Source organism: Panthera leo, chromosome D4 (assembly GCF_018350215.1).
Source record: "Panthera leo isolate Ple1 chromosome D4, P.leo_Ple1_pat1.1, whole genome shotgun sequence".
In the NCBI taxonomy this organism is placed as follows: domain Eukaryota; kingdom Metazoa; phylum Chordata; class Mammalia; order Carnivora; family Felidae; genus Panthera; species Panthera leo.
In genome coordinates this window covers 1311375-1323893 of record NC_056691.1, presented here as the reverse complement: position 1 = coordinate 1323893, position 12519 = coordinate 1311375, and the positions used below count along the sequence as shown (strand labels likewise).

Sequence of the window (12519 nt, the reverse complement as noted above, 5' to 3'; positions counted from 1 at the left end):
ACCAACCAGTTGGACAGGAGTTGTGTCTCAGAGGCTGGCCTTTTGTCGTGGTGGACATACATCATTGTGACAACTGCAGCGTCATATGCAGTGTCCAGGCTCTTGCGGTGGCATGCCCCAGGCGCTCCCACCCCACGCTCACCACCGAAGGGGGCGCCGAGTTGCAGTCCAAGGTTAATGGAAACTGAGTTCCACTTTCTGGTCCTGATGAGTGCGGACCCGAGACGGGCTCCACCTGAGCCCCCTGCCCCCATCCGGGCTGCAGTCCCACCACCGCATGGTTCTCTGTGAGGCCGCTTGCAGGCTTCCCATCTTTCTTGCTCTCGTGGACCCCACCCACCGCAGGGGTGCAGCCTTGCCGGGGCCAGCAGGCCTGCCCCTCTCCTCAGTGCCCGTAGCTTGGATGCCCACCCTGTGCCCAGAGGAGGAGTGTCAAACCTCTGAAGATACAGCAGGAGAGCGCCCTCCCCCTCCCCCCACCGCCGGTCAGCAAAATGAACGGAGCTGTGTGCACCAAGGCCCAAATCTATGCGGCGGGAGGGCCGTCACCAGAGATGGGCACTGCTGCTCAGCCTCCCGGAGTCTGGCGCCACTCAGGGTGTGACGAGGAGGCTAACTCTCTGCAAGGTGGTGGGGGGACCCTGTCACCTGTGTGGCCTGTCCTGCTGCTGTCCCAACCCAAGGACCCTGGGCTAACAGGTGCACCGTAAAGTGCCACGTAAACGCAGATGTTCACTACCACACCAGGAACCCCTCGGCCAAGGGTGTCCCCAGACCTTGTCTTGCCGCGCGGTCCCAGGAGATTCTCTGGCACCCCTCGCTCTCTCCCCATGTCTCCGGCCAGCGGACAGGAGAGAGCTTGAAAAACCAAAGTCCCTTTTCCCCCAAAATATTCTTTATTCTTGCATTACATTTGTGTTTCCAGTTGTGAATAAAAAATGCTTAGAAAGTGGTTACAAAACAGCGTGAACTGGACACGAGGCGCAGACTCGCCTTCTCCACGTGTGACGACACAGGGCCTGGCGTCGGGGTCGGGCTGGCCTGCCTGGGCTCAGTCGGGCTTCTCACTCTCAGAATCTAGAAAACAAAACCGCCACAGCTGATTACAGGCCCAACTCGGTCACACAAGGCCCTGGAACGTGGAACAGTGTTGCCAGCACAGACCTACTCCTTGGAGAGCCGGTGGCCCGTGACCCTCACATTGTGCAGGCCCCAGGCAGCCTCTGCCATCTGTCCGGCTTCTGCACGGGGTGACTGCCCAGGACCAGACAGGACTTCCCAGCACCTGCACATCTGCAGCGTCACACTCCTTGGGCACAGTGAGAGAAGCAGCAGCCCTGAGGTGCACTGCTTCTGAAAAGGGGGCTCCCCCTCCCTCCAAGAACACGGGCATAAAGCCTGACCACCTCTCAGCTGGCTGGGGCAAGAGACACCGCAAACCTTGAGTGTGTGCAGGGCACGTGCAGCACAGACCGCTGAGCATGATGCCATCAGGGGCGGGTTGGCTGCAAATAGCTGCTGAGCGCCACAAGGGGCCCCCAACAAACCTGCACCGGTCCTACGAGCTTCACCTCACCTCCCAAGCCTACGAGCCCAATGCTGATCCAGGAGAAGGTACAGAGGAGCCCACCCCCCGCCCCCGGTTCTGTCCACGGGGTGAGTCGTGCCAACTTGGCTTTGTGCAACTTCAGCCAACATGGACAGGGGTCAGGTACCACTTAGTTGATCAGACTCACATCCTCTGTGGGGTGCAGCCCACTGCATGTCTACATGCAGTTCAAGTCCAGAGTAGTTGAAAGCCGAGCAAACAGGCCTGGAGGCAGCAAAGCTGGGTCCTCAGGTCCCACCTGGTGAGCACCCTGTGCAGAAGACGGGGGTCCTGCCTAACATCCCACTCTTGCCCCCTGACCCAGCTCAACATCCATCACATGTGGCTCCTGCTAGGAACACAGCACCCACCGTTCAATCCCCAGGCCCCCTCACTGCCACCCCAACCTCCTAGGCCAGGTGTCCATGGCAAGGGTGGAGCTGAGTGCTAAGCTGCACCCGGAAGAGCCCCGGATGCTGGCCGGTTCCGCTCTTATGTGGGCAGAGAGTAAGGAAAAGATGTTGTTCCACACTGTTTTCAAGCAAACATGTTTATTTTCCTCCTTCATATATACAATCTCTTGGGGATTCCGTGCCACTGACCATCCACGTACAAGGCCAGGACCCCAAATCTCACCTCTGGTGCAGCAGTGGAGAGGGGGGTGCATAGGAGAAAGGCAGCTTCCACCACCCCCAGGACCCAGGCGCACGAGATTCTCCACCAAGGGACTGAGGGGCACATTACAGAGAACAGAAATCTCTTACTACAGCATCGCGCCCTGCATAATCACCTAAGAAACTCAATTCTAACCGAATTGATGGAATAACACATTTAAAATAATTCAGCCAGGTCTAGTGAGGTCCCAGAGTACAGCAGAACTATATAGTTTTCACAGCTAGGCAGCCCAAGGCAGCTGCCTTCTGATAGGAAGTGGAAAAGATCTTGGCCATGAGGAGCGGGGACTTCAGCTCCCACGGGGGGCTATTTGGTGCCCATCTGGGAGGAGTCTCACCGAAATCTCCAGAAGGGGAGTACTCACGCCACAGGCAGGGCAACCTGTGTGCACACAGCAGAATGAGACCCAGGCCTCGCTGGAAACGATGGAAAAGGAAGAACGGCTGGCAGGAGGGTCAGCAGAAACCCAGAGCTGAGGGGGCGATGGGACCTCTGCAGGGTGGATGCCCTGCCTATACCCCACAGGCTTTGGGTCAAGAGGGTGTGGCTGCTCATCTAGCACTTTCCAGCAGGCTGTGCACAGCCAAAAGCTGCTGCTGCTGTTTCTTACTAAGAGACCTACTGCTGCCAGCAACACTCTGTTCCAGTAACCACATGTCCCTGGGCAGCCTGTCGGCAGCATGCAGAGCCCTGCAGCCGGCGGGCAGGGGTGAGGATAGGGGTGTCCATCTGTCTGTGATCTGTGACCACAGAAGCCCAGAGAGGCCTCATTTACAACAGAAGTCAGGTTTTAGTTTCAGATTTATAAACCATTATCTCTGCGATTTAAAATGGGAAATAACAATATCAATGCACAAGCCAATTATAAAAATGAAATACACCTTTTCCAACGTACGGTTTTTTTTTAAACATTTCTTTCCATCAGGGAACAGAAAAGCTGGAATTCAAGGCACTGTACTTCTGCAGGGAGATTACAATGTTCTAACCATCAGTTCAAGTACAGGAAGTGGGTGCGAAGGCTGCAAGTGTAAACCATGGGAATGGAAGAAGGAACAGGGTCTGCGGCAGTAAAGGAAGCAAGCGTTGCTGCCCACACGCTGGCCCCTCACCAGGCACCCATGGGCAGGCGGGGCAGAGGCCAAACCATAAGCTGGCTCCTCCGGACTGCTCAGTTCAGCGCATTCCAGCGGCCAAGCGGGAAGAGAGAGCTATGTGATTCGCAGTCTGGGACCAGGCGCGCTGACCACAGGTGGCCGCAAGAACACGGGAAGTGCAGGCATGCCTGCCGCACCCAAGCCTAGCCCCCTGGCGGGTCTCTGGCTGCCCACCTGGGCTGCCCAGGGCCCCCAGGACACTGGAGCCGGGAGCAGGATTCCGTAGTGGCCCAGAGGCTGCGCACAGGGCGGGGCTGGTAGGCCAGAAAGGGCAGTACCTGGCATGGGCAGGCCTGGGGTGGTTCCAGGAATGGCCGCGGTGGATAGAGGGCTGGGCGCTGGGGCCAGACATGGTGTCCCCACTGCTGCTCGAGAGGCGTTCATCTACAAGACAAGGAGAGGAAGGTACGTGTGGCTGCCAACAGCTGCCCCTCCCAGGGGTCCCCACAGATTCTCCATCCTCGGCAGAGAGTAGTCTCCAGGACCTGCCATCGGATGCCTTCTAATGGCTGATATCAGAGAGACAGCATGCGGCCAGGAAGCAGCCAGTGCCCTCTCTTGCTTCTTAAGCTGCAGCCTGGCCACCCCTATGCCCCAGCTGTCCTCGCAGAGCAGACCCTGTGGGGCCTGAGTCCTGAGGATGCAGTGGTGAGTGACTGCACACCCTACCCAAGGGCCTCCTGTTTGGTCAGGACCTTTATGTAAAGACCACAGCCTGGGAGCCTGTGGCAGGGCAGGCCCTCCACACCCCAGAGGAGAAGCAGCATGAGGATGAGAAAGTGGAGATGGTTGGTGAGATCAGCATGGCCAGGATACAGAAAACAGGCCACAAAGAGATTACAGCCTAACTTCAACTCTCAAGGTGCAGACAGATCTAATAAAGCAACCAAAGAAAGACAGCACAGCCAAATGGAGCCGGCCCCAGAAATGCAAGGCTGCTGTCCCGGCGGGTGTCACTGCCCCTTGACCCCAATCACACACCAAGGGAGGACCCCGTCTGATGCTCTCCACAGATGCAGGGAGAGTGGCTGAGAAGTTCCATACTCTTTCATGGAAAACACAGCAACCAAGGCTGGAGGCTGCCTCCTCCATCTGTGAGGACCTCTGTGGAATCTGCAGCCAAACCTCCACTGCTTTGAAATGCTAGAAGCACTTCCCCCGCAGCTCGCTCTCCTCCCAGTCCGCACTGTGTGGGAAGTCCCAGCCAAGGCAAGAAAAGGAATAGAGTCATAGACTGGAAAAGAAATGAAACCATCCTCATTTGCAGAGGAAGGACTGTGTTTGGAGAAAACCAAAAGCCTGTACAAACTGATTTCTAGAACTAACAAGCAAATGTAACAAGATGGCAGGATACAAGGTACAGAATTCTATACACTAGCAACGAACAACTGGGAAGTGAAATTTAAGAATACAATTTCCATTCGCATTCCAAAACATCAGTTACACAGGAATACATTTCACGAAAGATGAAAGATGTGTAACACCTACAAAACTTTGCTGAGAGAAAATTAAAAAGACACAATGACACAGATGCCATGTTCATAGGAATACTTAGGACTGTTAATATGTCAGATTTCACCCAGTTGATCAACAGACTCCATTAAATCTCAATCAAAATCCCAGCAAGCTATTTTATAGAAATAGGCTGCTTCTAAAATGTGTATGAAAGTATTAAGGACCTAGAGAAATCAAATTCTTAAAGACTGATGCTGGAGGTTGTATTGTACTAGATATTAAACTTACCATAAAGCCGCAGTACTTAAGTATACTATCATAAGGATGAAAGAATTGCTCAGTGGGACAAACCCGTGAGTTCAGAAATGGATCTACACATACACAACCACCTGACCAACATCTGTACGATTCAGTGTGGAAAGGAAGGTGCTACAACAACCAGATATGCACAAAAGGAAAAAACAAAAGACTTGATCCCAACATTAAACCATACACAAAAGTTCATTTGAAGTGGCTTACAGGCCTCAATGCAGCAGCTAAAACTATGAAGGTTCTAGAAAAAAAGACAGGAACATAATATCGGGATTTGAAAGAGGCAAAGATTCCTTATATACACACAAAAAATTAAATCATTGTATAAACTGGACCACAACAATATTGAAACTTTTGCCATTTCATGTTCACCATTAAAACGATGAAAAAACAAGCCACAGACTGGTATAATGTAGCCATAGTATATAATGAACTCACTATTTAATAATCAAGAGATAATTCAACTTTTCAAAAGTAAAGATCACTGACCAGGCACTTTACAAAAGATGGCCAGTAAGACTATGAAAAGGAGCTCAAAAGCAAATGAAAACAATGTAAGAAACCAACTGCTAGGCCTCTGATTCTTTTTACAGGTAAATTTTCAAATAAAACATTCCACACACCTTAAAAAGCCAAAAGACAAAGCAATATAAAGGAAAACTATGTAAAACAGAACTGTAAAATACTATTTGAAAGACAAGATTGAGAATTTTGGCAGAAAGCTGGAAACTTATAAAAAAGAATACAGCAGACTTCCAGGAAAATGTTGGGAGTAGGAGGATCCTAAGCTCACTTCATCCCAGGATACACCTAGATAACATCCACATGGGTGTAAATAACCCAGAAAGTGACCCAAAGACTGGCAGAACAGACTGTCCACAGCAAAATACAGAGAAGAGGTCACAATGAAGCAGGTAGTAAGGGTGGAGACATGGTCAAGATCCAGACAGACTCTCAGGACTTTCTGCAGGAGGGAGGGATGCCTCAGGCCTACAGAGGGGAGAGAAACAGACCCTCACCCCAGGCACAGAGAACCCACATGAAAGTCAGAGGGGCACAATTGCACCAGTCCTTCAAATCAGCAGGGCAGCACACCCGGGACTTCAAAAATTGGCCAGCTCAGCTGTGGGAAAAACCTGGAGGGTCAGGGGAAACTGACCCCTACTCTTAGCACAACAAATAGCCCTCCTGAGATATAGCATAAAAGCAGTGGTCTGAAAAACGCCTGAGTTCTAGATTTACTTACTAATCTCAGAGTATGTGCTGGAGGGGCAGGGATGTTTGGAAGACTTTTCCAAAAACAAAAGAGCTGGCGGGTGCCATTTCCTCCCCAACCCGCAGCCTAGATACAGACACCCATGGAAACCAGTGCAGCACGAACACTCCACCTAGGTCGCTAAATAGCATGCTCCACCCCTGCACTCTTCTGCAGATACCTACCTCTGACTGGACCACCTTCCACGCCTCTGATCCCCTCCTACAGCTGACCTGCACAAACCTTGCTAACACCACACACCCCACCCCACCCTCGTCCCCATTTCTCCCACAGACCTGCCCCTCCAGTACACACTTGACCGGAGCTGATCATAGCAGCGCTACGAGCCTGGCAGTGTGCAGGCAGACCTGATGGGCCAGCACCACTCCAAAGTGACTCCTGCCAAGGGAGAAAGGATGATCACCACATATAGCAGTCCCAACTGTGGTCCCAGCTAGGGGCGGACATCTGGTCTGACTGCAGTCCCTCTCACCAGCAAAAGCTTCCCAGGGAACAACACAGGGAAAGCACTCTGCAGTTCGGTGCTACTACATTTCTGGCAAATGCCTGGTCTGATGCATTTCGAGCCCAAGGCTGCCCCGGACTGGCCCACTAACAATACAGGGACCACACTCTGCCCACAACAGGCAAAGAGCCACTGCAGACTACCAGTCTGAAGGAAAAAGCGGCTTAGCCACAACAGTGGGGTATACGCAGCACACACAGGAGATACCCCTGCAGCTCCAGGTTCTGGAGAACAGGGGACACTGCAGTACATGCCACTATAGGACCCTCTTCCTCATAAGGACCACTACCTTAAGCAGGAGATGTAGCTGACTTTCCTAACACATAGAAGCAGACACAGAGAGACAAAACGAGGAGACAAAGGAATATGTCCCAAATGAAAGAACAGGACAAAATTAGAAGACAGCTAATTGAAGTGGTTAAAAGTAATATGCCTGATAGAGAATGTAAAGTAATGATGAAAGAGGTACTCACTGGACTTGAGAAAAGAGTGGAGGACCTCAGTGAGACCCTCAACAAAGAGACAAACATAAAAAAGAACAGAGATGAAGAACTCAATCACTGAAATTAAAAATACACTAGAGTGATAAATAGTGGATTAGAGCAAACAGAACAGAGCAGCAACCTAGAGGACAGAGGAATGAAAAGCAATCTGGATGAAAAACTGGAGAGAGAAAAAGAATAATAAAAAATAAATATAGACTTAGGGAACTCAGCAAACCATCAAGTGCAGTAGTATTCACATTACAGGGATCTCAGAAGAAGAAAAGAGAAAAGGGGGAAGAAAAATCTTTCTATCTCAAGAAATAATCACTGAAAATGTCTCAAATCTGGGGAAGGAAAGAGAAATCCATATCCAGGAGGCACAAAAAGCCCCCAACAAAATCAACCCAAGTAGGTCTACTTGGTCTACACCAAGACACATAAAATTCAAATGGCAAAAAGTAGTGATAAAGAGAATTTTTAAAGCAGCAAAAAAAGAAAATGGTTACATACAAAGGAAACCCCATGAGGCTATCAGCTGGTTTTTCAGCAGAAACTTTGAAGGCCAGAAGGGAATGGCATGCTGAAGGGGAAAAAACAAAAACAAAAACAAAAAAAAACATGCAGCCAAGAATACTTTACCCAGGAAGGCTATCATTCAGAACAGGAGAGATAATTTCCTAGACAAACTAAAGTCAAAAGAATTCATGATCACTAAACCATCACTTCACCCCATCCCATCCCTTCAACCATTTCTTCATCCTTAGAAATATTAAAGGGGACTCTTTGGGTGGAAAGGAAAAACCGTAAGTAGGAGGAAGAAAAGTAGGAAACACAAAACCAGTAAACTTAAGTATATCTATAAAAGTCAGTCAAAGGATATATAAGAAGATGTAAAGTATACATACCTAAACGTGGGGGCAGGGGGGAGGGAAGGAGTAAAGAATCAGTTCACACTTAAGTGACCATCAACAATACAGACTGCTATATACAGAAGATGTTATATATCAACTTAATGGTAACCACAAATCAGAAACCAGTAACAGATATGCAAAAAACAAAGAGAAAGGAATCCAAGTCTATCACTAAAGAAAGCCAGCAAACTGTGAGAAGAAGACAGCAAGAGAAGAAAGCAACAGAGACTAACTAGAAAAACAACCATAAAACAAGAAACAAAATGGCAGTAAGTAGATACCTATCACTAATTACTTTGAATGTAAATGGACTAAACACTCCAATCAAAAGACATAAGGTGAAAGAATAGATAAAAATACAAGACCCATCTATATGCTGTCTACAAGGGACTCATTTCACACCTAAAGACACCTGCAGATTAAAAGTGAAGGGATGGAAAAGCATTATTGTGCAAATGCATGTCAAAAGAAAACCGGGGTAGCAATACTTCTATCCAACAAAATACACTTTAAAACAATGACAGTAACAAGAGACAAAGAAGGACATCATATACCCATAAAAAGAGCAATCCAACAAGAAGCTATAACAATTATAAATATTTATGCACACAGCATGGGAGCACCCAAATACATAAAGCAGCTAATAACAGACATAAAGGAAGTAATCGATAGTAATACAATAATAGTACAGGACTTTAACACCCTACTAATAACATCAGTGAAGAGATCATCCAAAGAGAAAATAAACAAAGGAATCAGTGGCTTTGAATGGTACGTTGGACCAGATGGATCTAACAGATATATTCACAGTACACATTTTTACAAGTGCACATGGAACATTCTCCAGAATAGATTACATATTATGCCACAAAACAAGTCTCAACAAGTTCAGAAAGACTGAACTCATGCCATGCATCTATTCTGACTACAATGCTATGAAAGCAGAAATCCAGCAGCAGAGAAAAATCTGGAAAGAACACAAATACACAGACTAAATAGCATGCTACTAAACAATGAGTGGGTCAACCAAGAAATCAAAGAGGAAATTTAAAAAATACATGGAGACAAATGAAAACACAACAGTCCAAAATCTTTGGGATCCAGCAAAAGCTGTTCTAAGAAGTTTACAGCAATACAGGCCTACCTCAAGGAGCAAGAAAAGTCTCAAACAACCTAACCTACATTGAAAGGAGCTGGCAAAAGAACAAACAAAAATTAAAACCAGTAGAAGGAAGGAAATAGTAAATATCAGAGCGGAAATAAATGAAACAAATTAAAAAAACTAAAAACAACAATAAAACAATAGATCAATAAAATCAGGAAGTGGACTCATCAAAAGAGAGGGGGGTGGGGAGGGAAAGTGGGAGAGGACTCAAGTAAAATCAGAAATGAAAGAGGAGAAATAACAACCAACACCACAGAAATAAAAGGATTATAAGAGAATACTGTGAAAAATTATATGACAAATTGGATAACCTAGAAGAAATGGATAAATTCCTAGAAAAATATAGGAAATTTGAACAGACTGATCACCAACAATGAAGTCATGTCAATAATCAAAAAACTCCCAACAAACAAAAGTCCAGGAACAGATGGCTTCACAGGTCAATTTAACCAAACATTTAAAGAAAAGTTAATACGCTGTCCTCAAAATTGTCCAAAAAATAGAAGAGGAAGGAAAACTTCCAAATTCATTCTCCAAGGCCTCTACAAGCATTACCCTGATGCCAAAACCAGATAAAGACATCACAAACAAAGAGAACTACAGGACAATATCTCTTAACAACATGCAAAATCCTCATCAAATACTAGCAAAATGAATCCAAGAATACATTAAAAAATTATGCACCACAATCAAGTGGGATTTATTCCTGGGTTGCAAGGGTGGTTCAGTATTCAGAAATCAATCAACATGATACATCACAAGAGATATCATGCTATCAACAAGAGATAGCATAAAAACCATATGATCATTTCAATAGATGCAGAAAAAGCATGATGAAACTCAACATCTATTCATGAAACAAACTCTCAACAAAGTGGGTTTAGAGCTAACATACCTCAAGATCATAAATGCCATATATGAAAAACCCACACCTAACATCATATTCAATGGGGAAAAACTGAGAACTTTTCCCTAAGATCAGGAATAAGACAAGGATGTCCATTCTCACCACTTTTATTCAACATAGTACTGGAGAGGTCCTAGCCACAGTAATCAGACACAAAAGATGACATGATAATATCACAGAAAACCCTAAAGATTTCACCAAAAAACTGAACTGATAAACTGTTTAAAGTCAAGTTGCAGGATACAAAACCAATATACAAATCTGTTGCATTTCCAGACACTAATAAGAAGTAGCAAAAATTAGAAGTAGTAGAAATTAAGAAAACACTCCCATTTAGAACTGCACCAAAGAGAGTGAAACACCTAGGGAAAAAAACTAAACCAAGTAGGTGAAAGACCTGTACTCTGAGAACTATAAAATAGTGACGAAAGAAACTGAAGATGACACAAATGGAAAGATATTCTATGTTCATGGACTGGGAGAACAAGTATTATTAAAATGTTCATAGTACCCAAAGCAATCTACACATTTAATGCAATCCTTCTGAGAATACCAACAGCATTTTTCACAAAACTAGAACAAGTAATCCTATTGTATGGATTTGTATAGAACCACAAAAGACCCCAAATAGCCAAAGCCATCTTGAAAAAGAAGAACAAAACTGGCAGTAGCACAATTCCAGATTTCAAGATACACTACAAAACTCTGGCAATCAAAACAGTATTGTACTGGCGCAAAAGTAGACACATAGGTCAATGGAACAGAAGAGAGAGCCCAGAAATAAACCCATGATTATATAATCAATTAATCTCTGACAAAGGAGGCAAGAATATGCAATGGGGGAAAAGACAATCTCTTCAACAAGTGGTGTTGGGAATGCTGGACAGCTACATGCAAAAGAAAGAATCTGGAACACCTTCTCATATCATACACAAAAATCACTCGAAATGGATGAAAGACCTAAATATGAGACCTGAAACCATAAAAATCCTAGAAGAGAACATAGGCAGGAATGTCTCTGAGATTGGCTATAGCAACAGTTTTCCAGATAATGTGTCCTGAGGCGAGGGAAACAAAAAGCAAGATAAACAATTGGTACTACATCAAAATAAAAAGCTTCCTGACAACAAAGGAAACAGTCAACATAACTAAAAGGCAACCTAGTAATGGGACAAGATATCTGCAAATGATATATCTGATAATGGGTTAGAATCCAAAATATAGGAAGAAGTTACACAACACCAAAAAAAAAAAATCTAATTAAAAATAGGCAGAATACGCTAACAGACATTTCTCCAAAGAACACATATAGATGGCCAATAGACATATGAGAAGATGATGTTTAACATCACTAATCATTAGGAAGATGCAAATCAATGACATACCACCTCACACATGTCAGAATGACTAAAATCAAAAACACAAGAGGGGCGCCTGGGTGGCGCAGTCGGTTAAGCGTCCGACTTCAGCCAGGTCACGATCTCGCGGTCCGTGAGTTCGAGCCCCACGTCAGGCTCTGGGCTGATGGCTCGGAGCCTGGAGCCTGTTTCCGATTCTGTGTCTCCCTCTCTCTCTGACCCTCCCCCGTTCATGCTCTGTCTCTCTCTGTCCCAAAAATAAATAAAAAAAAAAAAAAAAAAAAAAAACACAAGAAACAAGTGTTGGTGAGGATGTGGAGAAAAAGGAACCCTCATGCAGTGTTGGTGGAAATACAAACTGGTGCAGCCACTATGGCAACAGTATGGAAATTCCTCAAAAAATTAAAAATTGAATTTCCCTACAATCCAGGAATTCCACTACTGGGTATTTACCCAAAGAATATGAAAACTAATTCAAAAATATATATGCACCCGTATGTTTACTGCAGCATCATTTAAAATAGACAAATTGTGGAAGCATCCCAAGTGTCCACTGATAGATGAATGGATAAAGACTAGGTGGTCGGGGCTCCTGGGTGGCTCAGTCGATTGAGCCTTGACTTCGGCTCAGGTCATGATCTCGTGGTTTACAGGTTCGAGCCCCGCATCAGGCTCTGTGCTGACAGCTCGGAGCCTGGAGCCTGGAGCCTGCTTCGGATTCTGTGTCT

General features: G+C 46.0%; 1 protein-coding gene across 9 annotated transcripts in view; it reads right to left on the bottom strand.

Annotated features, from left to right (window-relative positions):
* Positions 1-890: 890 nt before the first annotated feature.
* The window catches only part of WNK2 (WNK lysine deficient protein kinase 2), a 130369-nt gene continuing 118740 nt past the window's right edge, over positions 891-12519 (bottom strand). For all 9 annotated transcript variants that reach the window (XM_042912299.1, XM_042912301.1, XM_042912302.1 and 6 more), the window contains 2 exons: positions 3696-3801; positions 891-1077 (listed from right to left, as the gene is read on the bottom strand). In XM_042912299.1, coding sequence (XP_042768233.1) covers positions 1052-1077; positions 3696-3801 — 132 coding nt within the window. In that variant the 3' untranslated portion in view covers positions 891-1051. The remainder of the gene's footprint in view (positions 1078-3695; positions 3802-12519) is intronic.